Raw genomic sequence first — 26023 nt, 5'->3', positions numbered from 1 at the left:
TCAGTTTTCATTAACACGCAATACGGCTCACCACTTATCACGTTGGTCTAACACAAGCTCGGTGAAGTGTAGGTACTTAGTTCATCTTGCGATGGATGTACGTCTGACTATTCCAAGTGGGTACTAACCTCCGTGGTCCAGTGGTTGAGCGTTGGGATCACGATCCGGAGGTCCCAGGTTCAATTTCCGGTGAGGACATATCACAAAAAATACTTTGAGGTCCCTAGTTTGGTTAGGACAATACTGGCTGATCATCAGATTGTCCGAAAGTAAGATGATCCGTGCTTCAGAAGGCACGTTAAGCCGTTGGTCCCGGTTACTACTTACTGATGTAAGTAAGTAGTCGTTACATGAGCCATGTCAGGGGCCTTTGGCGGCTCAATAGTAACTCTGAGACCAGGGTTGATGAGGTTGGTACTCCACCTCACAACCCACACGATACAAGAAGAATTGGGATACTACTATGTATAGTCGTGTGCTTATGTTATTTTTGCGCAGGGTCTCTAGATCCCTCAAGATCAAATAAAGTAAGAGCTGACATTAGCAAGAATAAACAAGTGTAGGTTTGAATAAATAATGCCGAGAGTACGTGTGAACGTGTAGGGCTTCTTCTTCTTTGCGAGTCGATGGCGATCGAAGCTAAATTTTTGCTGACCAATAATTGGCCACGCTTACGGCATTGTCAGTGGCTTCGTACAGGTCTTCAATAGTGCAGGTGTTAGGGCACTTAGGACAGCACAAAAGGTGAGCCATAGTTTGTGGTGATACTCCACACTCGCAATCATCGCAACCATCAACCAGGTATCCCCACCTGCAGAGATTATCCTTGCAGCGGCCAACCTGTGTCCGGAGCCTATTTAAAGACTTCCATGTGGGCCACGCTAGATTACTTCCAGGCGGAAGACCCTCCGATGGCGCGATAAAAGGGGTGGGAGAACACTTCCGCCGCCAAAGATTTAAGCGGGCTTGGCTAGGTTCGGAATCCAATGGAGCCACCTCTTTAAGGAAGGGCTGAGCACCGTGACACCGCTGAGGAGCGAGCCACGACCTCACAGCGAACACTCGTTGCGAACCGATAATGACAAGTGTTTTTTTATGCAAATTATTTTCACATTATAATAACGTTCACCAGCACGCAAACCAACGACGAAACTCTGAACTAGGACCGAATAAAAAACTTACAACGCGTTCTCATCTTTCTGGACAAGTCGTAAAACCAGACAAAGGATTCATCCCTTCTAATATGACGAACCATTACAATTATAGGCGATGGGCTGATCACCTGCCCTCATACGTAATATTGGCTGCAATTGGGTAGTTTCCTAGGTCAACGGTAAATTATAAAATTCTGATTACTAAATAAAGACAGTTCCAAAGATGACAAAAAACGTTCTCTTTTTTTTATTTAACTTATTTATGAATTTTAATAAAGAAAATATTAAATGCGACATTTTGTCACGTTTTTCTATGACGTCACAGGTTGCTTTTTCATACAAATTCCATAGTAATTTCGTGTTTTGACGTTTAGACACTATCCTATTGTCTTCTGATTACATGTGGCTCGTTTCACGAATATTGCATTGGATAAAGGGCCTTCTCTCTCTCTCTTTATTCAAGAGCTGCGCTCTTGTCGGTGGAGTAATCGCCTCCATTTTCATTACTCCATAGATAGGGCGTGTAGAACGGTGGTTGCCCCAATCGCCTTCCGTTCCGCAGTACACCGATTTTTTTTTGAATTTATCAATCGGTGATGTTCTAGCTAGAGCCCTACCAGAATCCATTTCCTCGGCCTCCGACCAGTACTGATACCGCAGCTGCCCGGCATCAGGGGTGCGCCTTACTCTTAGATATTTGTACGAACCATATAAATGCCAGTGTAGACTAATAAGTTGCAAAATGCCAGCGATAGTTTACATCCAAACCAAATATTCTCAATTCACATCCTCACCTGGCAAAACTTCCGTTCTGAACGCGACATAAAAATATACCTGGCGACTGTGACAAATAGGTGCAACGTGGGGAAGGATATACATTACTGCCGATCCCGACCTTTCTGGCAGTGAGGTGCTTGCCAGGAAATAAGCAAGAAAAGAATTGACAACACAATACGGGCATCCGTATACGATATATTGTTATTTAAGGATGTCACCGGCGCAAGGCAAGATAGGAACTGAGATATCGACGGGAAAAACGACGGAACTATGTAATCTGTGTCATCAATTTAAGGCTATCTGGAAGAAATAACTAGTGATAAAGCTGCCTTTGACCGTGTTAAATTATTTTTGTACGATTTCTTCGTATTTAAGAGAAATAAAGTATTTACTATATCCACTTGCGGCCGAGATTTCCAGTCACAATAGTTAAACAATGGGGCTTACGACTATATATAGTTTAAACACGGACTGATAGGATTTGTCCCGGTTATGGCATTAGGCTCACCTCCCATTACATGGAACTCAAAACCACCACCTCTTTCCACCTGCAGGGATACAGGCTGCCCTTTCGCGGGCACCTACTAGCGTGGTCTATGTTGTTTATGTTTTTAAAAGACGATTTATTTTTTTACATTACAAGTAAACGCCCACAACTAAACGCTTACTAACAGGAGCAATAAACACAAAGCCGAAAGCTGTGTTTAGATTCCAATCACCTGTTCACGATTTCACCAGATATTATTGGAAATTGTTTCTTTATTTAAGTTAACTTTAACGACAGGTATAACTTATAATGACAGCGATAAGCTTGCTTTCAAACAATGAGATATTATACGTACAGGGTGTTAATGACACTGTAACAACAACTTTGGGGGATGATTCAGACCATTATTCGGAGTTGATATTAAGTGGAATAAATAGTTTTTTTTGTGCTCTAAGTTACATAGAACCCAAATTCTTATCTTATCTAACCTATTTGATCCCACATCTGAGCAAATGCCTCCCCTTGATTTTTCCACTCCTCTCAACATTGTACGATCTCCGGGCCAATCCCGTAGGATAACCATTGAGGTCGTCACACTATCTTTTACACGGTCTGCCTCGACTTCTATGCCCGCCTTGAGGTGTCCAGTGGGTAACGACTCAAACACAAATTAAAGTTCGGCGCAGCAAAAATTCAAAATCTTAATTAAACGCAATCTTTCAATTTCTTTTACATTTTTCCTCACCTTATGGTTGTCTGGAAGAAATCGCTTTAAGCGATAAGACCGCCATTTGCCATTTACTTAGTTAAGAGTCTTTTTGTAATTATTTCTTCTTACTTTGGTGCAATAAAGTGTATTTGTATTGTATTGTATTAAACATTTCCAAGCAAGAAAAACACCTACTATTGTTTTCATCAAGAAGAAATTCAAATTTTTATAGTTATGGTGCCACTAACACCCTGCATACACCATTTACCGTTCAAACAGCTTATAAACACATATATTTCCTATTTCCTGTGACAACCACTCAGCACAAAAGTAGCGAATCCTGTTCTCATAAGATTAAGGCGCAAACAACGAAGAATAAACTAGGAAAACAATATAACGAGCAAAGAATATTTGTGACTTCGGCACTTTAGAGGGACATCCTCCGCCCCGCACAAATGCAAGCTTGGAGCGAGTTTTACCTCACCCCCGATGACGGTCACTCCTAGTCTATTTAAGCCACGCGCGAGCGAACAGTCTGTCTCGCTCACACACACGGGGTAAGGCACCTAGCGGAAAGAACGAGATTTTTGTATGGTGATCCTACAGTCTAATGAAAAGGTGACAGTATGTAACTTCACGAGCCCTTTCAATCACGTTATGCGAGCATCACTTAAACGGCTGCTGCTGAGTGGTCCAGTGGTTGAGCGTTAGGTTCACGATCCGGAGGTCCCAGGTTCGAATCCCGGTGGGGAAATATCACAAAAATTGCTTTGTGTTCCCTAGTTAGGTTAGGACATTACAGGCTGATCACCTGATTGTCCGAAAGTAAGATGATCCGTGCTTCGGAAGGCACGTTAAGACGTTGGTCTTGGTTACTACTTACTGATTACTTACTTACTGTAACTAAGTAGACGTTATATGAGCCATGTCAGGGGCCTTTGGCGGTTCAATAGTAACCCTGACACCAGGGTTGATGAGGTTGGTAATTCACATCACAACCCAGAATGAGAAGATCACTTAAATGTCGATAAAGTTACGTTATTCATTACTTTACTATATTATATATGACGTAAATTCTATCCAACAAACTTGGTACTCTCTTGCGAGTTTCATAACCACATTTTCTAAAGCATCAAGACGTCTTGTCATCGATTTCATATTATGTGGCAGGCTACATCAAAGAGATTACTAAAGTAACATAATTATTATAAATCAATGCTAGATATACTGTAGCTACGTATTAACGTTACGTGGTACGTATTTATAATGATCTATCGCGTTAGAAAGTACACAATCCTTCTGTCCGTTTTTACTACAAGCCAGGGCAGATAAGGCAGATGCAGGGTATTCAACAAAAAAAAAACGTTTCCGTAGCTTAATATATTAACACCCCAGTATGTAAGCCTACTTACTAACCTTTAGTCATTGGTACTTGAAACAAATGTTTATTTTAAATAATCTTAAGTTAAAGAATCTAAGCAACCTTTTTAGACAGAACATTCGTGAACCATTGGGTTGCCAAAGTTAATTACGTCGGTTAGTCCCGGACACCCGCCCGCGTCCGGCGGGGCACGACAACCGGCACGACGGAGGTCGGGGCCTAATGTCGTTTATTACTGTCGCCAGCCGGACTATCAGGCATATGATAAAGAATACTACTACGTATAGAACGGACACTCCTCGCTCCGCACCAATCGTATCGGTGCCGAGCTTGTTTACCTCAAGTGGTCAGTCCGCCACCCGTATATTGCTGTACTCCTATCATTATTAGAAAGTACACCATCCCTCGATAACATCAAAAATGAGACAAAAAATGTTTAAAAATAAGTTAAACAAATATTTATTACATTTAATTTAGCAGGTACCTATTTCTTAGTTTTAGTAATTTAACCATGTCTTAGTGAGACTAATCCTGCAGTCAAAATGCTTATGCAGGACATTGCATTTATACCAATGTTATTTAAGGCCTTAATAATAATGAATAAATAATAAATAAGATATCTAGCTAAAGACGTTCAATGTTAATAATTCGCTCTCAATCTAGCATTGAAACATGAGTTGCCTATGATGATAAATAGCCTCGAACATTCCATTTTTTCCCCAGACCACCCCAGACAAAAATAGAACAATATATTCAGGAACGACGTCGCGAGACCATAAACGTAATATGTTTAGCGATCCAATCCCACGAAAGCATGATTATACTGCAATAGAGACAGGATCATATTTCCAGCGAGAATGAGAGAGACAGGTAATATTTCGCAAAACGTCAGATTCTCGGTTTCAATTTAAGCGAGATATATCCCCGAGGGACTCGCTTGTTCCGGTCTTCCCAGTAATGCAATACCTGATGAAATTTTGAAATAACAAACCTAATACATCTTGATAAGAATGCTGACCACGGATGAGTTAGGATACAAAACGCGCTTCAAGGACGCAAAGTAGTTGTTATAAAAATTGCTATACCTACATTACTTTTGAAGACGGAAGGAATGCAAACATTTCTAAACACTAAATTGAAAATTTGAATGAGAATTTGGTACACACCTCGTGTTACCTACTGAATAAAGACATTTTTAATTTTATCAAAAACCGACATGGCTCGTACAATAGCTAAACTCCATGTAGTCTAAGCTTCACAAAGTGAACTCATTCCTGTCAAATCCCCTTGCTCCTAAGCTTTCACAGCCGACATGAATAGCCTGTTAAGACAGCTATATTGAATCAGACGCATTGCAATACAAATAGTGAAGTGACCCGGAATGGCGAAGCTGCGAGAGCATGGGAGGAAATCCTATTACTTGGAGCGAGGATCCGCAAACAGCGCGCTGGAGTACAGTGGGTGACTCTCCAGATACGATTTCTTCAAGGATATCAATGTTATATCCCTTGTCTACTTGGTAATTTTATGGTTAATTTAGTAAAGGAGAGGAATTAATGTAGGTATATAATATGCAACAAATAGTTGAAAATTATTAAAAAAAGAACAAAAATGTTTTGAATTTTGCGAGGGAAAATCCCGCTTGATATTAACTCAGAATCATGGTCTGAAACGTCCCCCTCAGTATTAGGTACGATGTCACTAACACCCTGTATTTAAATTGTTTGCATGTACAGATGCTGGTACATTATAAGTAATAAATAAATAAATATCTGTCTATCATTTGGGCTTTTTATTTCTTTAATTTCTTTGAAACTGAAAAGTTCCTGATGTAAGGCAGAGCGAACCGTAGCTAGGAGGAATGCACGCCATACTTCAGCGATATTTCAAGCACTCGGGTCGTAATAAGACATGTCTTACACCTCGTATTGTCTATTAAGGCTTGCACCGACTTTTATCTTATTATTTGCTTGACTTTTATTTATTTGTTATAATGGAAGAGCAGGGCCTTCAGACACAGGCTGTGTCGCTTAAATGGAGACTCCAATGCACCGGTAGATAAGGCTTTATGGTTAAATCCACCAGTACTCAAATCTTTATAGTAAAAAAACACCAGTAGTCAAGGCTTTAATTTTATTTTTTGCAAGAATTCATGTTCACTTCACCTGCGTGAAGTAGAAAAGTAATTAATCAAAGTAACGGGTTTACTTCCAAAGGCAAAGGCAGATAAAGCCGTAATACAACTACGAGAGAAAACTTTTAAAAATGCACAACAGTATACCTTTTTAGTTGTAAATGGTTATTTGGTGCGATCGATACAATTGAATTCAGTTTACAAATATGCAATTCCATGTAACTCTTTTACGTATATCAAAAACAAACTCTGCCGCTGGCCATATTGAAAAATATTGAAATGTACCAACACCAAAAATATACCAACCTCAGCAACCCTGGTAAAATTGAAATGTTAATTAAAATCAACTTCATTCTTCTTCAGGCATTTCATGGAAATTGAAACTAATTTCGGATGCAATATTGATATTTTGTGCTTTCATATTGAACTGGACATTGCATTGTGTAAATTGATAATATCAAATGAAAGCCTCAAAGGCAGACATGCCATGACAGATATATTGGCAACTGTTACGCGAATATTTCAACAGGAACTGTAATATTCTAAATTACAATGTTATTTGCGGAACCATAACACTGACTGAACTATGTTTATAAGTACGTTCGACTATTTATGAATTATTGATTGTTTGAGGTCACTGACTGGACTGGAATTCATTCTGATGAACTCGTACGTTTCGAAATACGTAGAATAAGTTTTAGATTTGTATTGAAATAGACGTATTATTTTGCAACATTCGAACGAATTGAGTGATTCTTTTTCTTCTATCGTGTGGGTTGTGAGGTGGATTGCCAACCTCATCAACCCTTATGTCAGGGTTATTATTGAGTTGCCAAAGGCCCCTGACATGGCTCCTATAATGACCACTTATTTACATCAGTAAGTAGTAACCGGAACCAAACTGCTTAACGTGCCTTCCAAAGCACGTATCATCTTACTCTCGGACAATCAGGTGCTCAGCTCTAATTTCCTAACCAAACTGGGGATCACAAAGTAATTTTTGTGGTATATACATCCCCACCAGAAATCGAACCCGGCACTTCCGGATCGTAAGCCACTCAACCACCACTGGACCACAGAGGTCGATGTTGAGTGATTCAGATCACCAGATAAGGTGCTGGTGGGGACTATACGTAATAATGTTAGATCTTGATGGCTTACTCCCCATTTGTCCGGCCAAGCAGTTAAATGCCATCTGAGGCAAATCTACAATAAGTTACGTCAAAAAATGCCGTGTTTTAGGTAGTCATGTCATTCTCTGCGGTCCTGTGTATCACCGGTTAGCTTCTCAAACAGGGAGCTCCAGTTCGATTCCAGGTCCAGGACCGGACTTACACCGATGAGGTATTAATTCATCTTAAGTGCAATTTTCACTAACACAGATGGCTCGAATATTGGAAACGGCGAAGGCATCTCGCAATGGATATGCCTCCAACTAGCACAATTGGGAATAGTCATGAGCTGATGAGCAGGGACCAACACCTCGACAAATTTGGAAGTTCACTACATCTTATCCGACTACCAACCATTACTTAGATAAAACGATACTCAATTCATAACTACACAGACGGAACTGCATTTCAGAATAGTATGACTCCATTGTTATAATTACAAAAGCATTGTCTATAACAGTATGTTCCAAATACAAAATGAAACTGACAAACTATGATTTAGTGCAATACGAGTAACTCTTGGGAAATGTGTCGGTTGACTATGAGCGTAGCAATTACAGCGTAGCACTTACAGCGTAACACTTACAGCGTAACACTTTTGGCGTAGCACTTTCCGCGTAGTACTGTAGTACCAGCCAGCATTCCATTAGTTAAACAAGAAGGGATTACATGGCATTATTGAAATTAATGAGCCGTGAGCTGCGCCCGCGTGGAAATTAAAGATAACCTAACAGGTAGGTCGTTACTGGTCCTGGCCTATTTTTATAGTTACAGTTACAATACTGGTTAAATTAAATGAAATCAAACTCGTCTTTTTAAGGTTATGTATACTTTTATACAAAATAAAAACCAGATAATATTTTGAATTTATCAGAACTTACATTTAAAGCTTATGTAAAGCTTATTATGAGATTAATGATTACCTAAATGATTAAAATGACTGGTATTAAATGTGTTCCTTTAGTTATTAAATAACTTGTATACCTAAATTGATTTAAAAGATGTGTTGCTGTTGCAGTTTCTTGTCATTTCTTCTCCTCATCCTTAACACCGTGCGCAATGACGTAGATTCAAAAATGTTAAATTGACCTTCAACAAGTTTATGATAATTACGTTGAATACATGATTATAATTTTTGCAATGATTATTCAGCAATAAAAGATTGAAAGAAACCTGGGGGATCAAAAAGGCCGCATCAAAGCAATTCTTCTAAAAAAAACAATATTGCTATTTGACATTTGTTTGCATTGCGCACTTACTTGTATTTATTGCAATATTGCTTTTTAGTCTTAGTCTGTCTGATATTATAAAAATACATTGTTCGAAAGTAAGATGATCCGTGCTTCGGAAGGCACGTTAAGCCGTTGGTCCCGGTTACTACTTACTGATGTAAGTATGTAGTCGTTACATGAGCCATGTCAGGGGCCTATGGTGGGTCAATAATAACTCTGACACCAGGGTTGATGAGGTTGGTATTCGACCTCACAACCCACACGATAAGAAGAAGAAAAATACATTTAGTTAGAAACTTAACACAGCCGTGGTGGAGTCCAACCCCCCATCGGATGGCAATGAAAAAACTTTATGTAATTAATTCGAGGTTACCGGAACCGCGGAACAAGGGCCTCGACTAATGAAACGCAAACTGATGATGTATTTTAATACTTTTACAAGCCTTTAATTTTCTTTTAAGCTACTAATGAAAAAACGTTTAATTTTTTTTTCCTTTTTGCTTATTTATATGAGCTATATAGTCTTTAGACCCAAATTCCTTTTAACATCAAAATTCCATTGTTTACTATCTTGGAATCTATAGATTATAAAAGCGCGTACAAATTGATACTTAGGCTTATCTTGACATACCTATGTGAGTAACAATCAACTGATAAACGGCCTTCAATTTGTTTGACCGCTTTGTTAACGGGTCTAAAAGCAACCCAGAAACCTAAATACACACTCTAAGTAAGAACACGAGAGTCAATATTCCCAAACTCATTACTTAAATGACGATTCGCTGATAGCTTGTCATCGCAAAGCTTCATTTTAATTTATTTCAATTCCAGTTAGCAGATATCACACACTCGTGCGCCATCACTTGCATTAACAGAGCAATGTAATCGAAAAAGTTGTATCGTAACTTTGAACTTTACGTAATGCGCACTACATTCGAGTTTGGATTATGATGCAAATGTTTCAACCCGGTGGAGACTACAAAGGGAAATTTTGCATGTTAGCTAACGAGGGAGCGCGAGTAATGTAATAGTGTCTGAAGTTCCACTGACCACACTCGCCGCACGCGCCTAATACTAGGTTCAAAATTATGTGCAAACAACAAAATTTCTAACCGGTTAATACGAGTGACGGGCTTCTTCTATCGCGTGGGTTGTGAGGTGGATTACCAACCTCATCAACCCTGGTATCAGGGCCGTCACACCACGTATTGAGCCGCCAAAGGCCCCTGACATGACTCATTGTAACGACTACGTACTTGCTTCAGTGAGAAGTAACCGGGACCACCCACGGCTTAACGTACCTTCTGATGCACGGATGGTCTTACTTTCGGACAATCAGGTGATCAGCCTGTAATGTCCTAACCAACTAGGGACCACAAAGTGATTTTTGTGATATGTCCCCACCCGGAATCGAACCCAGGACCTCCGGATCGTGAGTCCAACGCTCAACCACTGGACCACGGAGGTCGTTCTTGCACTAATGAACTATGAATTTATCTTAAGTGCAGTTTTCACTAACATACTGGCTTGACCATAAAGACGGCGATACGGCGCACTACCTATTTTTAAACTTTTATTTTTTTATTACCTATCACGTCGGACTAACATAAATCTCGGTGAGATGTGGGTACTTAGTTCGTCTTGCGATGGTTGTACCTCTGATTACCCTAACTATATAGGATATAGTCGTGAGCTTACTTGTGTATGTTTACAACACAAGTTGCCAACTCAAGTTGGCGTCCATACTTGAATGTAGTAACGAGATCTTCTTCAAGAGTTGCTACGATTTATTAATCTTAAACGAGTCACTCGAAGCAATTCCTGTTTATTCGTCCCAACATCGAATTAGCTTCCCCTTCTCACGGTCACTGTCACCAATCGACAATTTTCCTCATTCAGCGCTTATCGCTATGGGCCCACTACAGTCGATTAATTCATTCAAATATAATCATCTCAGCCGACGCCGCGAGCCGAGACTGGGCACCCTCAGGCCTGTTGTCTTAAATTTTGAACCGGGTGAGAGCCCTCTGCGCCCAATCCTTTATCTAGCCAGGTAGTTAATGCTATATGCAGCAAATCTACAACAAGTCACATCAAACAAGTAACACTCAGCAATCTTTGCGCTATTCAGTTTGTGACATTTAATCATAAATTGTCCATATTGAAAAGTCAAGTGTGTCAGGATCGAAACAAATGGAATTATATAGTCTCTGCTTATCCCGGCGGAAAATAGGTGTGAGTTTATGTATGTATGTCCATATTGAAACGCCTTACCAGCAAGTGAAAATTTTTTTGAATGCACCTTTTTGGCAGGCAGATTGAATGACAAACGAACGTTCCAAACACAAACGTTTCAATATTGAAAGTCGTTCATTTGGCCTGACCACGTTATACCAGACGTAAAAGCCTCGCCGTGAATCAAACCCCGCAATTGGATTGCAGTACCATTTCCAATAAGCAGCAAATTAGGCTACCTAAATCTGATCTATTTGTCTCTTGTTTCAGGGGTTGATTTTATCTATGCAGTTTTAAGCTTCCTACATTTGGTCTAAACATGGAAACTTTCTGAAGACTTACCTACAAAAGAATTAGTATTGTTTTAGCAAAAGAATTTGCAATTAGCGTTATGGGGCCTACGTTTACTCTTAAAATATATAGGTATTGATTAACAAAATCCGATCCAATGAAAAGCCATTTCCACATTTACGCGTCTAAATTCAATCCAGAAACCAAATACTATAGGTATAATCGGATTAGTGCGTACAATACCCCGACGGCGGACCGGATTTAACCGCAATCATTCCCCTATTCTGCCTATTCCGGGTAATACCTGTCTATTAAAGCTAGTCCTGTGTGCCATTGATTGAATGCAACAGCGCCCCAGACAGTTCTATAAATACATTGCGGTTTTCGAAAATAGAACCGTCTGCGACAAAGCCTTTGTCATTGCTTGCTAATATTTAAGGACCCGTGCTGTGTGCAGCTTTCGTCAAGAATAAATTAAATGCGACGGACCTTTGCACTGCTAGTAGAAGTCGGGGCAAGTGAAGTCGGCCCCAGAATGAGCGCCCCTCTGATCTGTGGGCTGCTCTACGATTGCTCTTAATGCCATTCTCACCTAGTGTTGAGCCCTAAAAATATGTGTCCCGGTTTAAACGGGACATATTTTTAGCGGTCTTGAGAACATGAGAGCCGGAATGGAATCAGTATTTTTCAACTTCTTCTCATTTGACTCGTCCCGCGCCGTGGCTACGTTCCCAACTGGGCACCTTCAGACCTGTTGTCTTAAATTTCGTACCGGGTTCTCACCCGGTACCCTCAGCGCTCCCCATTTGTTCGGCCAAGTGGTTAATGCCATCTGCGGCAAATCTACAATAAGTCACGTCAAAAAAAACGTGGCTACGTGGGCAACATTTGCTGTATCATATTCATACAGAGGTACCGTAGGCAGAGGTGAGAGATTTCATATTGTCTAATCTTAAAAATTAGTAAGTAATTCAAAGTTTTGTGTAATGTGCAACTTTTACTAATACAATTGGCTTAACCATTGAAGACGGTAGTGTTGCAGTACGGTAATTATATCGATTATCGTTTATAATCGACATTAATCGACATACAGTCCACCTATCACGTTACCCGTCTGTCCCGCTTTTTGCCACATGGGAGGTGCCAACACTACCCACCTGCGCATCGGGGGCAAGGTCGCGGGTCTATTCAATTCTAGAGAGCCATAGAGCCATACCGAACGTATTTCGCGCCTTAACACGCTCTACATACTACAACAAACATATAGTGACGACTGTAGCCCTATCGACGTGAGCAGAGTCACAACACAACCCCAGTCATTCTTGATGTTCGTTTAAAGATAGATATTACTGACCCCATTGCTCTTCAACAGTCTATCACGCTGGAGCGAAAGTAATCCGTTAGCGAAAAAATCTTTAATAATTACACAGCTGAAAAAATGTGTCTCTCCCTCAATGTCGGAGTATCACAACATATTGCTGAGCTGACGTCCCTTTTTAGAAATAAGGTTTAATTACTATGTTCACTCCTACTGTGTACCAATACCTACTTATATCTAAAATAAATGATTTCTATTCTATACATCAGACCTGGCAACACTACATGCAGAGGCATTTTTTAAGAACATGTAGGACCCTGTGCCGAGGTTTTGCTTGCAGCTACTTTTCCTCGGCTGTACAGGTTGTGAGAAGCTGCTGTAGTAGGCGGATGAGACGTGCGACAAAAATATATCTCTGTGACAAATATATTTTTGAATTTGAGTTTGAATTTCGAACGTACCCCGTGCCTCGACACGGGCCGCACATATTTGTGGTCAGCCAGCAATTACCAAGCTACCAAATACTACCAATGATTGACGAAATTTAACGTAATGTTTCGTTCGATGTTAACGAAAGCTGTTGAAATAGATAGACAATAGTATCAAATAAAAAAGGACTCTCACTTAGACTATGTTTCTTGATCAGGGATGTTTTATCGGAGGGACCTGCAGATCGCAACCCGAGCACTCTAAACACAAGAATACAGATGCTGGTCAGAGATCCTTATATCTCCCCCATTCCAGACTAATATTATTTCAAAACTCCGTAAAAGATTTAAGACTCTGAGACTCGTAAGAGTGACGAGCGATGAAGCATCAAGTACCGACACTCCATCGCTCAATTCCCGCCGATCGGTGCAAAGTATCAAGAGGGTCAACTCCCTCTAGTTTCAACTGGCTTACTCCTCCCAGAGTATAAACAGCATGCATACATAAACTATCGCCGGTAATGTCCAGTAGTGGGCAAAACCATAACAAGCTACAGCCACTTCTGACACGAAGTTCTATGGTGGATTTGATGAACCGTATGGTGACCGGTGATCAACCCATCGCCACGTTAGAAAATAACATACATAACCCCTCTGTCGGTTCATGATGACATGCTCGGGAAAGCAATCAGCTGATCGCGTTCTGCTTTCTGTTCGCTCCCAGTCCAACAAAAACCATACAACTTGCATTATTGACGCTACTAATTGGGCAGTGTCCATTTAGTCAAATCATTTACTTTTTACTAACTGTCGCAACAAGTAATTACTATGAAACTTGTATGAAAACTCCGTAACGTCACAGAACGTAGTGGTAAAATACCGTACTCATTACGTTTGTAATTAAAATTAGGTAAACAAAGTAAATTGAAAACAGAAAATGACTTTTGTTAGTTTTAAACGTACAGTAATTTAGTGAATCTACCTGATTGTCCGCGAAACCGGTCCAACACAACAGGTAATAAAGCGTAGTGTTAAATCAATAGAAGTTAATGTGTCTGTTGGCCCGCGCCCCCGCTGAATATTTCATCGAGCATTCACACGTGAGACTAGGTGGATCATAACACGACTACGTGGCCGGGAGCTCTACGGGAGGGGGCAGGGGACGCGAGCAGAGCGACGTTATCAAATACTAAACTGCTAAAGCTACAAGTGTAAACTCGGTAATAGATAAATTGTACACTTACATAAACTCCCGTCATGATTATGGATAAGTTATTTGTTAGCCGTAAAGACACCATCTTCTAAAAATAGATTAATTAGGCATAACTGACTTCATTTTTTGTCCGAGTTGACACCTAATCCCCGCCGCGTTTCTACTTTTATCCAGTGTAGCTAAATACCACTGTATAACTTACATCAAACGACAGGAGGGAGCGGAGCGGTCCGTGTATCAAATAAAAGACGTTATAGATAGCCACACGTACGGAGAAAACGTGAGAGGAGGCTAAGGTTAAAGGTTACCGTTACCTTATTAACGGAGGAGAAAATGATAAAGTTACTTGAGAAAGCAGCGCCGAAAAGTCGACTTCACATGCCATTAGATCGACACAACGAAGCTGTTTTGTTATAAATTTTATAAATATTTTTGAAAATCGAAGCAGTATTTTAAAACATTTTGTTACAGTAGACACTATAAACAATGAATGACAATGAGCTGATGATGCTGATAACAGCGGCGAAGTGGAAGGTGTACGATGGTATGAAGAAAGATAATACCTATTAAAGATCAACGTAAAAACTATCAAGGAATATTTAAATAGGTAGGTAGGTTACTACCGAGTACAGCTTCAGAAATAGCAAAAACAAACAATAGATTTTTACGAAACAAAAAGCAAAACTAAACCCGGCAATGATAAATGTTACAAAAATATCCATTAAAAACGTCTTGTCAGTTTAACTGCTTCTATCATAATAAGTCAACATAACACCAAGCCTGACGCCTGACGGACGCAATTCCTGAAACCACGTGATAGCGATTTTCTTTGATCCAAACATTAGTTCAAACTCATGAAGTCGAATTTAGTACTTCAGAGCCCAACCCGGGATTCAAACCCGTGACAATATGTTCATTGCTTAGATATGAGTCAACAAGGTTCCTTCTAGCTACACCTGCTGGGTCTGCATGACATCCGCGCCAATTATAAGAATGCTATCTACGTAGATGGACGTCAAACGGCTATTGGTCGAAGCGCTCAATATAATTCGCGCCGCGCACGGCGCGGTTGTCATGCAGACCCGGCTGTAGAGATTACTAACAAGAATATGTGCATGTCAGTGAAAACAGCTTTTCTTTCATTGGACATAAACTCACAAAAACCGCACACTAACTCGACTTTCAATGGGTTATGGCGTGTTATAAGTAGGTGTTAGAACAAGGTAAATAATGAAAATGATCTTATTATTCATTTCCCGGGACATATTGTTTTGCCCTTAGCAATCTTTAAAACTGACTATCACAGAAACCGTCCTTAATATATTAGAATAGAATAGACAGTACAACAATAGCAACAGGTACTCTAAGACAATGGAATGGTGTGACAGAGGAAACCAATCAGTCCGTCCAACGTGGAACTGACACCACGCCACACACGGCTTATCGGGCTGAGCAGACGGACACGTCTACACCACAAAGGGACTTCGCACTCGCCCCGGCTTTGTGCTGCTAATCTCGTGACAAGGTCAACGACTAAGCTAGATCAAAGAGAATTTGTCTAACATACTGAAATTACTTTAGGTCTCGTGTATGGTGGGCTATCAAATGTTTTAATTAAAACTATTGTCTGGTTATGGACAAGTTAGCTTGGTACAGGCATGTAATGAGGAGGGTTGAAAAGCATTTACGAGGAAAGGGATGAGTATGAATGTGGATGGATATAGAGATGACCCAAGTATGTGTGGATGGATTATGTGTGTGAAAGATTATGAAATCCACGTGTCACATAATCATCCGAGTCCTTCGTGCAACTTTCCAGTTGGCAATTTTCAGAGAATTCAATGAAGCGTCTGGTCCGTACATTCCTTTGTCCAGCATAACAATCACCTATTGACATAATTTTGTAGGTGTAGCAAAACTATTAGCATAACACGTCGCCCGCAATTGACCGCGCAGTACAATCCGATTACCCCGCCAAACACAATGCTTATAAACTAATTTGCCTATTATGCTGTTTCGCTGTAAAGTGGCAACACAATACTCGTTTAGCACAATAGGAATTGTAATTAGTTGAATGGGATACGTGTGTGGCGAGTGACGTCATCAAACGGTGCTGTAGTTAGGGCGCAGCAACCGCAGCAACCGCGGCGGCCGCAACCGCCGCCATTTACAACATACGTACCTAAGTCCCTCGACAGTTACTAAATCAACCTAACCATCACATACAATCGGGTAGTTTCCTAGGTCAAAGATACATTATGAAATTCTGATTACTAAATAAAGACAGATCGAAAGGTGACAAAAAACGTTTTCTTTTTCTGTTTCCTTTAGAATATATAACCAACAATAATGAATCGCAAAAGAAATTATAAGCACCGTTTTTCACAGGGTCCGCTTACCTAACCTGAAGATTAGCCAGGTCCAGTTTTTTACAGAAACGACTGCCTGTCTAACCTTCAAACCTGCGAAGGGAAAACCAGCCCAATGCAGGTTAGGTCACATACCTCCGGAAAAGCATTTCTCGGGAATATGGGTTTCCTTACCATGTTTTCCTTCACCGATGAACACGTGATAATCATTTATGATCCAAATGTGAATTCGAAAACAAATTCATTGGTTTAGGCATGTGCTGGATTCGAACCTGCGACCTCAAAGTTAGAGGCAAGCGTTCTACCAACTAGGCTACCACGGGTCTTAGGCACTTCCTTCATTATAACCAAGTAAATTCGTAGAAGAACCGCTAGAGAGGGGGATCACATAACCTTATATAATCACCATATCAGTCGACAACACGCTGAACTATAAAGTCAAGTTTATTGCCGAAACAATGTTGGCTATTTGTAGGTCACGCGGGGATGAGAACTGGTACCAGTTCATAAATAAAGAATCCAACACTTTTCAGTATCTTCACTTTGCAAGGGGTCTAAAAAGTCTACATTGTGCAATTCACCTAAAAAGAAATACAATTTGCCCAGTTACTGCGCAAATGTCAAATTGCAATATTGCTATTAGATGAATTGCTTTGATGCGGCCTTTTTAAGCCCCCTGGACTAGGAGCAAAGGAACACAATGCTTTCAGCTATTCATCATCGCAATTATGTTGTCGAAATCGACTGAGACATTAGTGTCCTCATCAATAAGACGAGCAAGCTATGGTCGAAGGGATGGTAACCCATCACCCAAATGTTTCATCATCATACCCATTTTAGGACTTCTCCTTTGACAGCTAATGGCCGTACGCCTGCGGGGGTCAATCAAATATGCTTCCGTGCATATCATGTATGTACGTGCAGCATGGAACAGTAAAAAAAAAACAACAAGTGTTTGTTGCGAGCCAACAAGTTCCAATAACTCAAATGAGAGCGGTACGAAGGTCAGGGAAGGGCGAATTGGGTCACTGCGACACCAATGTGGGTCGCAAGTACCCGGGATGAAATATTAGGCCCATTCGTACCCACTTGAGGAATAATAACGCTCCAATGCGCCGATAGGGAATCGAAAATTTCGCCCGACGGTTGTTTGAACACGATTATTCTGGAAATTGCTAGAAGCTTCGAGAACCGTGCGGCTGTAACGAGGGATTAAACCTCATTTTGACACCTACGAGGACCAAATTTCAATTCTAGGGCGTCCGAGTATCTCGTATAACCAAACATAGTTTAATATCAACATCTCGTTCCAAATTGTTTAAAAATAGACTTACGAAAAAGATTTTCAAGGTAAATTTTGCAGAAAAGCCTGAGCATAAAAACTTCTGCTGTTGAAAGAAAATAAAAACGAAAAAATACTCTTGTCAAAGCTAACTAACCAATCACGAGATGCCCGCAGCCAATAAAGAAATAAACGCCAAAAACAATTGTTAAATGAAAATTCTAGTTCACTTCATATTCGGGACATGTTGAGTGATGTGGAACTAAATTGAATTGTTCTGCGATGACCCAGTTCAGGTGCTGCAACTGCTGCAAGGCACCGCGCAGAATATAAGACACTACAGTACACCTAATTTGTGATAAAAGAGGATGCTTGAAACATATCGTGGTGCAGGGTGACTTGAATAAAAGGACCTTACTCAGCAAAAGTCTTAACGTGAGCCACGACGCTGGTATTCTGCGGACCTTTTCTTTTTAGAAAACGAGTCCCACTTGTGCTGAGCTATTATGAGCAGTCTATAAATAACCAATAGAATTCTAATGGTTACTTAATACACAGTTCAGCACGTCTCCGCCTTGGGGGAGACTGGGTCTCAGCGTAGTGTTAACGAAAGAGAAATCGTTTCGGCTAGGTCTTCAGGCGTAGTCAGTGGTCCGGCGTGTAGCCCTGCGGCCGACGGCGCAGAAGTAACCTGGCTCGCTGCCAGCCGGAACTGGGGCGCGCCGTAATGCAGCGCTGACGTAACGCAGCGTGACATAACCACGGACATCGCGCCACACGTTCGCTCCGTGGAAGACCATAGCATCGACTAGTGGATGATCATCATTTGTACTTTCAAGCTGATCTGATGATAGTGGTTCTCAAGATCAGCTTGATGCGGTTTTTACTTTTAAGATCTCAATTTCTCTAATAATAATAATAATAATAAAAAAATAATAAAAATGTTTTTATTAAAGGTAAAAACCCAATGATTACATTATAAATATAATTGTATAATACGAATTACTTAAAGGTACAATAGTACCTACCGTCTATAACACAAAAAAATAAACTAACACAAAATAAATGTGGTGCGATCATTTTTTATTTGATTCCCGATGTACTTTGATCCAGTACCGTATCATCGGGCTAGTCAAGTCTCGGCTAACAACTTTAAGCATGCTATTATCAGAGCAACGCAATCTGTCCCAAAATGAAGATATACGTGCCCTAACAATAGCAAAAAAGTCGGGCATTCTCGCCTCGGCAAACATGCTGGACGCGCTACAAAAGCGAGGAAGCTTCATAAGAATGCGATATGCGTCATTATACTGCACTCTTATGGTGCTAAAGGACGCCCTCTTGTGTCTATACCATAATTGGCAGGTGTAGAAGCACTGACAAAAGGCCCTAAAGAGTGTGCCCTTCACTTCACTACTACATTTTGCGAATCGGCGCGCAAGCATGTTACACCGAACCGACAATGCCCGTCTTTCCCGCTCCATATCGAGATCATCCTTGCGGTCTCCAGTAACGATGTGACCAAGATATTTGAACTGCTGCACAAGCCGAATTGCCGATCCGTTCAAAAACACTTGGGGTATACTCTCCGGAACTTTTCCACTCCTGAAAACGAGCATCTCCGTTTTTGCCACATTGTACTTTAATCCGTGAGAGCTAGCATAACTCTCACAGACAGACAAAAGTTTTCTGAGTCCACCAATCGATGGACTGAGGAGCACCATGTCATCCGCGTAACTGAGGTTATTAAAACAAACACCGTCAATATGGCAACCGACACCAGTGCTCCTCAGTTCACCGATCAGCCCGTTCACATACGCGTTGAATAAGTCCGGAGAGGTTAACCCACCTTGACGCACACCGCATTCCAACCTGTATGCGTTGGAAGTCGTGTCGCCCCATCTCACATAGTTCGTCTGTCCTCCGTACCAGTATGCCAACAGTCGAACGATTGATTCAGGTACCCCAAAGCCGCGCAGTTTGGTCCAAAGAATTTCATAATTCACCAGGTCAAACGCGCTGCTGAGGTCCAGAAAGCAGGCATAAACTGGCGTATCACGATTAACGTAATAGTCCATTGCGTACTTTAAACTGACAATCGCCGAATCTGTTGACACACCAGGCCTGAAGCCAAACTGTGCATCCTCAATATCCAGGTTTCGTAGCAATTCGGGCCGTAGCAGCCTCTCAAACACCTTGCCCACGACAGTTCCTAGGGAGATAGGCCGATAGTTAATCGACGAACTCAAGTCTCCTGTTCTGTTCTTAACTATAGGCACGACCACTGTTCGCATAAGAGGGTCAGGTAGGTATGAGTACTTTACAAATAAATTGTAAATCACACATAACATCGATAATAAAAGTAGGATAAAAATAGTGCCCAGGTGAAGTCTTCTTACATGTATAACTCCTGCAAACAAACTGGACACATCTCTGTTATGCAACCCCCTTGACGCGATGTATATTTAATTCGTACGGATTGTTAAGTTTCTACGCAGATGACATCCAACAAAGAGAGCACCGCAGCGACCGTAGCGTCTGTACTTTCTCAGACGTAGCACACGTAGCGCGGTACTATGCCACCAATTTAACGTAGCATTTTCGTAGCGCTTCTTCGAGGCAGCTTTTAGTTAAAGTACCATAGATGACACCGCGGTGTCGACTATAAATATCACTAGTCGCCACAGACTAACTCCGGCAGACACAACACAATACTGAACCTCGGGAACTAGCACTCAAATAGCGCCGCAAAGTTTCTTACGTTGTGAATGGAAATCACGACTTACTATACAAAACTCGGCAAACAAATTCGCAAAGTTCGAAGGAATCTCGTTCAGAAAATGTGAAGTGTGATCTGCGTTTGAAAAAGTACCAGCTGACGAGCTGAATACAAATAATTTTATATATGTAGATGTTTCGTATAGCAACGGTTAACACCACAACTAACCAAAAATAAGTCCTTTCAACAGTGACATTTCATAGTAACGTAGGTATTTTAGCGCGGCCACTAAATTATGACAAAGGCAAACCTTCAGTACAAAAGGTACACTGGTCCTAAAAGCTATTTCACAAAGTCGTGAGGAGTGACACAATAAAACAACAAAATTAGCAATTTACATTTCCAGTCGCGAGATCCTGCAATAAACATCAGATCGGAGACAGCAACTTTGCCCATAAATCCTAGGACGGGACGACGGGACGAGACACAGGCCGTCCCGTCCCACTACTAAACTCCGGAATATTCCAAACCAGTAGGTACTGTGTATTATGACAGTTTAATATCTTTTGCGTCAAAGATTTTTTTATTCTATGGTGGACCGAGAACGAATTACCAAAATAAAATGCGTCCAGCTGCTCAACTTCCCAACATTTAAAACTTATTGGTTATGGATGACGTGATCATCTGTCGTCATACGGGATTTCCATCTCAGGACTTCCTATCAAGAGTGGGTGCAGCTATGCTGGAAGTCTTCTGATTTTATTTTCCACAAATAATAAATCACACAAGTCAATAGACAATCAATACAAACATCTCCTCGCTAATCCGATCACTGAGATTACTTATACGAGGAATCACCGAGGGAATACTACCCCAAAGTGAGATAAGACCGCGGCGTCAGATAGCGGCCGAGCAGTTTTATCGCGATATTGTTTGTCCCTCCGCCAGGGCGTTTCTTAACTGGCATAATCAAAGTATACTGCTTATCCCTAACAGCGAATTTTGATGTCGGAAAGTATTCCGGACTTTCACATAATTGTGTTCGTGAATTCAGAAAACATGAAATATGCAGGACTATGTGAATAGTTAAAAAAAACCGACTTTTTATCAAGTTGGGTATCGTAGGAAAGATTCTTACAATAAAATTCCAAACTCCGTCTGCCATACCATCTCTGGCAGGTTATAAAGTGAAAACTTCTCGCGTCTGTTGTACAAGGACGAGAAATTCTAACAACTCTTCAATGCACCAGCTGAGAAATAACCATATATATGGGTTACGTAACTGGTTCTCACGTGACATATTCCGGAAGCCACAGTAACACGTTGAATGAAACTTTAGAATGTATTTCGGATCAATGTTGGAAAGTTTCTAGTACAGAAATATTTTCAAGAAAACATGAAATACGTATTTTCAAGAATAAAGTTAGAAATAAAATTGTGCTTCTACACTTCACGAGTTTAGGCTGATTAAATTAAACTCTCGAACCTGGCACCTTAGACAAGTTCCAAAATGGTTGATAATTACTTTGAACAAAGAAATCAAAGGACGCAATCTTAATTGCTGATCGATATTTGGTAAGCTCAAAGCTAGAATCTGAGAGGGTTAAGTGCTTTATTATCTAACGGTCCTCAGAAGCGTCTCAGCGTGATATTCTAATGGATACTAAAAACGTTATTGCGACGTAATAAAGGTGAGATTACTTATTTGAGTGCGCGATAACGCGCAAGTTTTTATGTTAGTGGATATTTGAAATATTGCTTATTCGTAGCCCGTTAGAACCACATTTCATGATTGGTTCACAACTTTATATCACTTTAGTCTTAAAGTTGAATTTGGCCTCTTATATGACATTGGTGCTAATTCCTGTAAATACCATCTAATTTTATTTTAAGTTATATCTGTCATTTTCTTATCCGCCGAAAAGGAAAGGGACGGGTAATTGACAAGCATAAAATTTATGGAACACACGTCAATTTTAAGCACAAATCTAAACCAACCGTCTAAAAATTTTACATCAGTCAATAACCCGACACATTCATTTACTCATTCTTCCTAAAATTAAGAGCTGTGAATCATCCGTCCCTTTCCTTTTCGACGGATATGAAAATGACGGATATAACTTAAAATAAAATTAGGCGGTGTTTGCAGGAATCGGGGCCATTACCTTTATAAAATCAGTCAGAATAAAGTTATGGTGGCAGATAATAGCCAACTATCTTGACCCATTTAGTAGTTAAGAAATTTATTTTAGACTAGATGACCCGGTGACCTTTGTATCACCCTTTGTCATATTTTCTCACCGTTTAAACCTTGCCTGGAATAGTCCAGACAACACATTTCTAAACCTCTCAAGTATTATCGAGACAAATTATTGATATATATATATATATTCAATAATTATATATATGCAAACCCATGTACCTATTGACTGACTGACATAGTTGTTCTCCCAGAAGGAGTGTCGGGGGGTGAAAATGATGTATGGGGGGTGTGGTATATATATATATATATAAGAACGATAGAAGGTACAAGACAAAAGACAATTGATTTCTTATTATTAGATAGAAGACAAATAATAATACGTAAAGTCTTAGGCAATCTTTACAATAACGTCTAATTTATCTAACAGCATACCGCAAAGCAGATACCGAGGCATCCTGTTACATAATACTCCTAACTTCGGCCATTCCCTGTTCAGAGAGCACGCGACTGGTTCCCTTGTAATTTGTCCAACAACTAGGGTGATTACGTTGATACTTTGAGAGCACCAGCCAAGCCTCCGACCACATCAAATATTTTGTGGCACTTACCCACCCGCAACCTAAGGCCTTGTAATAAAATCCAACGGCCACAACCCGGGAAAGTGTTTTGGCTAATGAACGTATGGGTTTCTGGCATTACCGCCCAACAGGGTGATATTAAGCTGTACAAACTACAGGGTAGAAATAACTCCCCTCATTATTAGGTATTTATGCTACTACAAACCTTAATTGAACGTGCTTAATTGTCTTATCGTCATAACCAGACCTCGCCAAATCTCAAACACAAAATATCTTTATTCAGTTGCTAGCATAGTTACACTTTTTAGAAGTTTTTAGAAAATGCTATAATACATTTTCAATAATTTGGCTGCCTAATACTGGTTTCTAGATGGATTCCCAAGCATTCCTGTCTTCTAAGTAGTCACCAACCTTATACCTTTATTACAAAGTGTTTTTTGAATGTCAATTTCATTACTATCATTTAATAACACCATTGTCAAGTTTTAAAATGTAGGTAACGAAAATGGTGTGTGTTTAATGGTGTCTAACGAGCAGGCCACCCGCGCCCGCCTATCTTTAATGGTGTTCAAACGATTGATTTACTTTCAATTTAAAACGTTACTCGCTCCAATTGCACTTTGAGTTTACTGCACTTGCTCTTGATACAATAACGATGATAGATCTCTCCTGCAAACTGTATGGCAATCCAATAAAGCCTACTATCATGCGTTTAAGCTGCTTTGTATAACTTGCTTAACCGTGTATGACGTCCGCACGAACATATCTTCGCGTTTAATACTAATAAATCCATGCAGACCAACTAGGGTACACCAGTTGATCTAGGTGTGGCCTGGTTTCTAACTAGACCAAGGCATTACCGTGTGACGTCACTGCTAAATTGATATTTATGAGCGCTTTCCCGCTCACATTAACTTGGACGGTTAAAGTATCCAGACATTTTGAAAGTAAAAAAGTGTGAGAATATATCAGGGTAATTGACTGGGTCGCCGACACGTGTAGTGAGGCAGGTTGTTACTTAGGTGGCTCGCAGGGTGGTCAGGTTCATAATACTCGTACTACATTGAGATGTTACGATTTTTTTCATAAGAAGTGTCATGAAATATCTTAAAAAGCTTCTGCTTAAAAAACGCATGAACGTCACACTAAAATGTACCATAATCTCCTGCAAGTGTAAAATTTCCGCCCGCAGGTAATCCTGAAATTAATTCACAACACATAGATATACAAAATAAAAACTTATCTGGTGCAGCTGTTGCTCGTAGACGGTGGTGTGAGGACGCAGACTCTCCTTTGTGCCTATGGTTTTGTGTATTAAAAGTCGATAGTATTACTCAAGTAGAACAGATAATCGAGTAGATGCCGTTTATAATACATGAACAACGAGAAATACAATGCAAAACTAGTCTTTTATGAATGTATTATTTGGATTAAAACTCTCGAATCCTAGAGTCAATTGGTTATAGAAAAATAAACGCACAGCAGTTATTTTTCAATTTAATTTCAAATTCATCTCTTCGGATCTGTTCACCTAGAGCGAAACGTTCGACTTGTAACATCACTGTGGACAAACAAAGGAACATTCCAGAACGACGGAAGCAGGTGAGCCCTGACAATAACTCACTATTTGTTCGGCGAAACACAATCCAGCTCGCGAATATTTTACGATGTCCGCCATGAATTTACCAGGAGCGGATGAGACACATATACCAAGTGATATGTGCACTAACAAATGATAGCTTAGTGCTCTGCACAAAGAAATCTTTTAAAAATGCTTATTTCCGTTAAAACTTGTACTAGGTACTTTTTAATAGAATTCTATCACATCATAATCATGAGCTAAAAAATGTGAGTTCATCTATCAGTTCGTAAGATAGGAATGCTTCATTACAAACTGTAATATTTAAATTGCAAATAAACAACTACATACCTAATAAATCGAAACATTTAGATTACACCGTAAGTGAACTCTGTCAAAACGAGATATCGCTAGGGAGATGATGAGTTCAACTACCCGTAACATGTGAGGCCAGGGCCCGCCCGTCAAGCAAATAAACGCTAGAAAGCAGGACAGCAAAACGGTACTCACGTTTTCCTCGACGGTCTTCTTGATCTTGGCAGAAGCCTCGCTGACCTTGGCGCCAGCCTTGTTCACCGCCGAGTACAGGAAGTTGCCCAGCGACTTGGCGCCTGCCACCGCCTTGGTGGTCACTGCACAAGAGGGTTAGCGTCACTACCTTTCTTACCGTTATAGTGTTATAAAAAAACACTTCCTTATCCATACGTTTATGACAATAATCGCAAATGGTACAAAAGTAACTCTGCCTTTCTGGTACCTTTT

General features: G+C 40.4%; 1 protein-coding gene across 6 annotated transcripts in view; it reads right to left on the bottom strand.

Moving 5' to 3' along the window:
• The window catches only part of LOC126380351 (synapse-associated protein of 47 kDa), a 125309-nt gene that overhangs the window by 85048 nt on the left and 14238 nt on the right, over positions 1–26023 (bottom strand). For all 6 annotated transcript variants that reach the window (XM_050029726.1, XM_050029725.1, XM_050029720.1 and 3 more), the window contains one exon: positions 25772–25893. In XM_050029726.1, coding sequence (XP_049885683.1) covers positions 25772–25893 — 122 coding nt within the window. The remainder of the gene's footprint in view (positions 1–25771; positions 25894–26023) is intronic.

Source organism: Pectinophora gossypiella, chromosome Z, assembly GCF_024362695.1.
Source record: "Pectinophora gossypiella chromosome Z, ilPecGoss1.1, whole genome shotgun sequence".
Taxonomy (NCBI): Eukaryota; Metazoa; Arthropoda; class Insecta; order Lepidoptera; family Gelechiidae; genus Pectinophora; species Pectinophora gossypiella.
The sequence above is the reverse complement of the archived record's forward strand: the minus strand, read 5'-3'. Positions and strand labels throughout refer to the sequence as shown.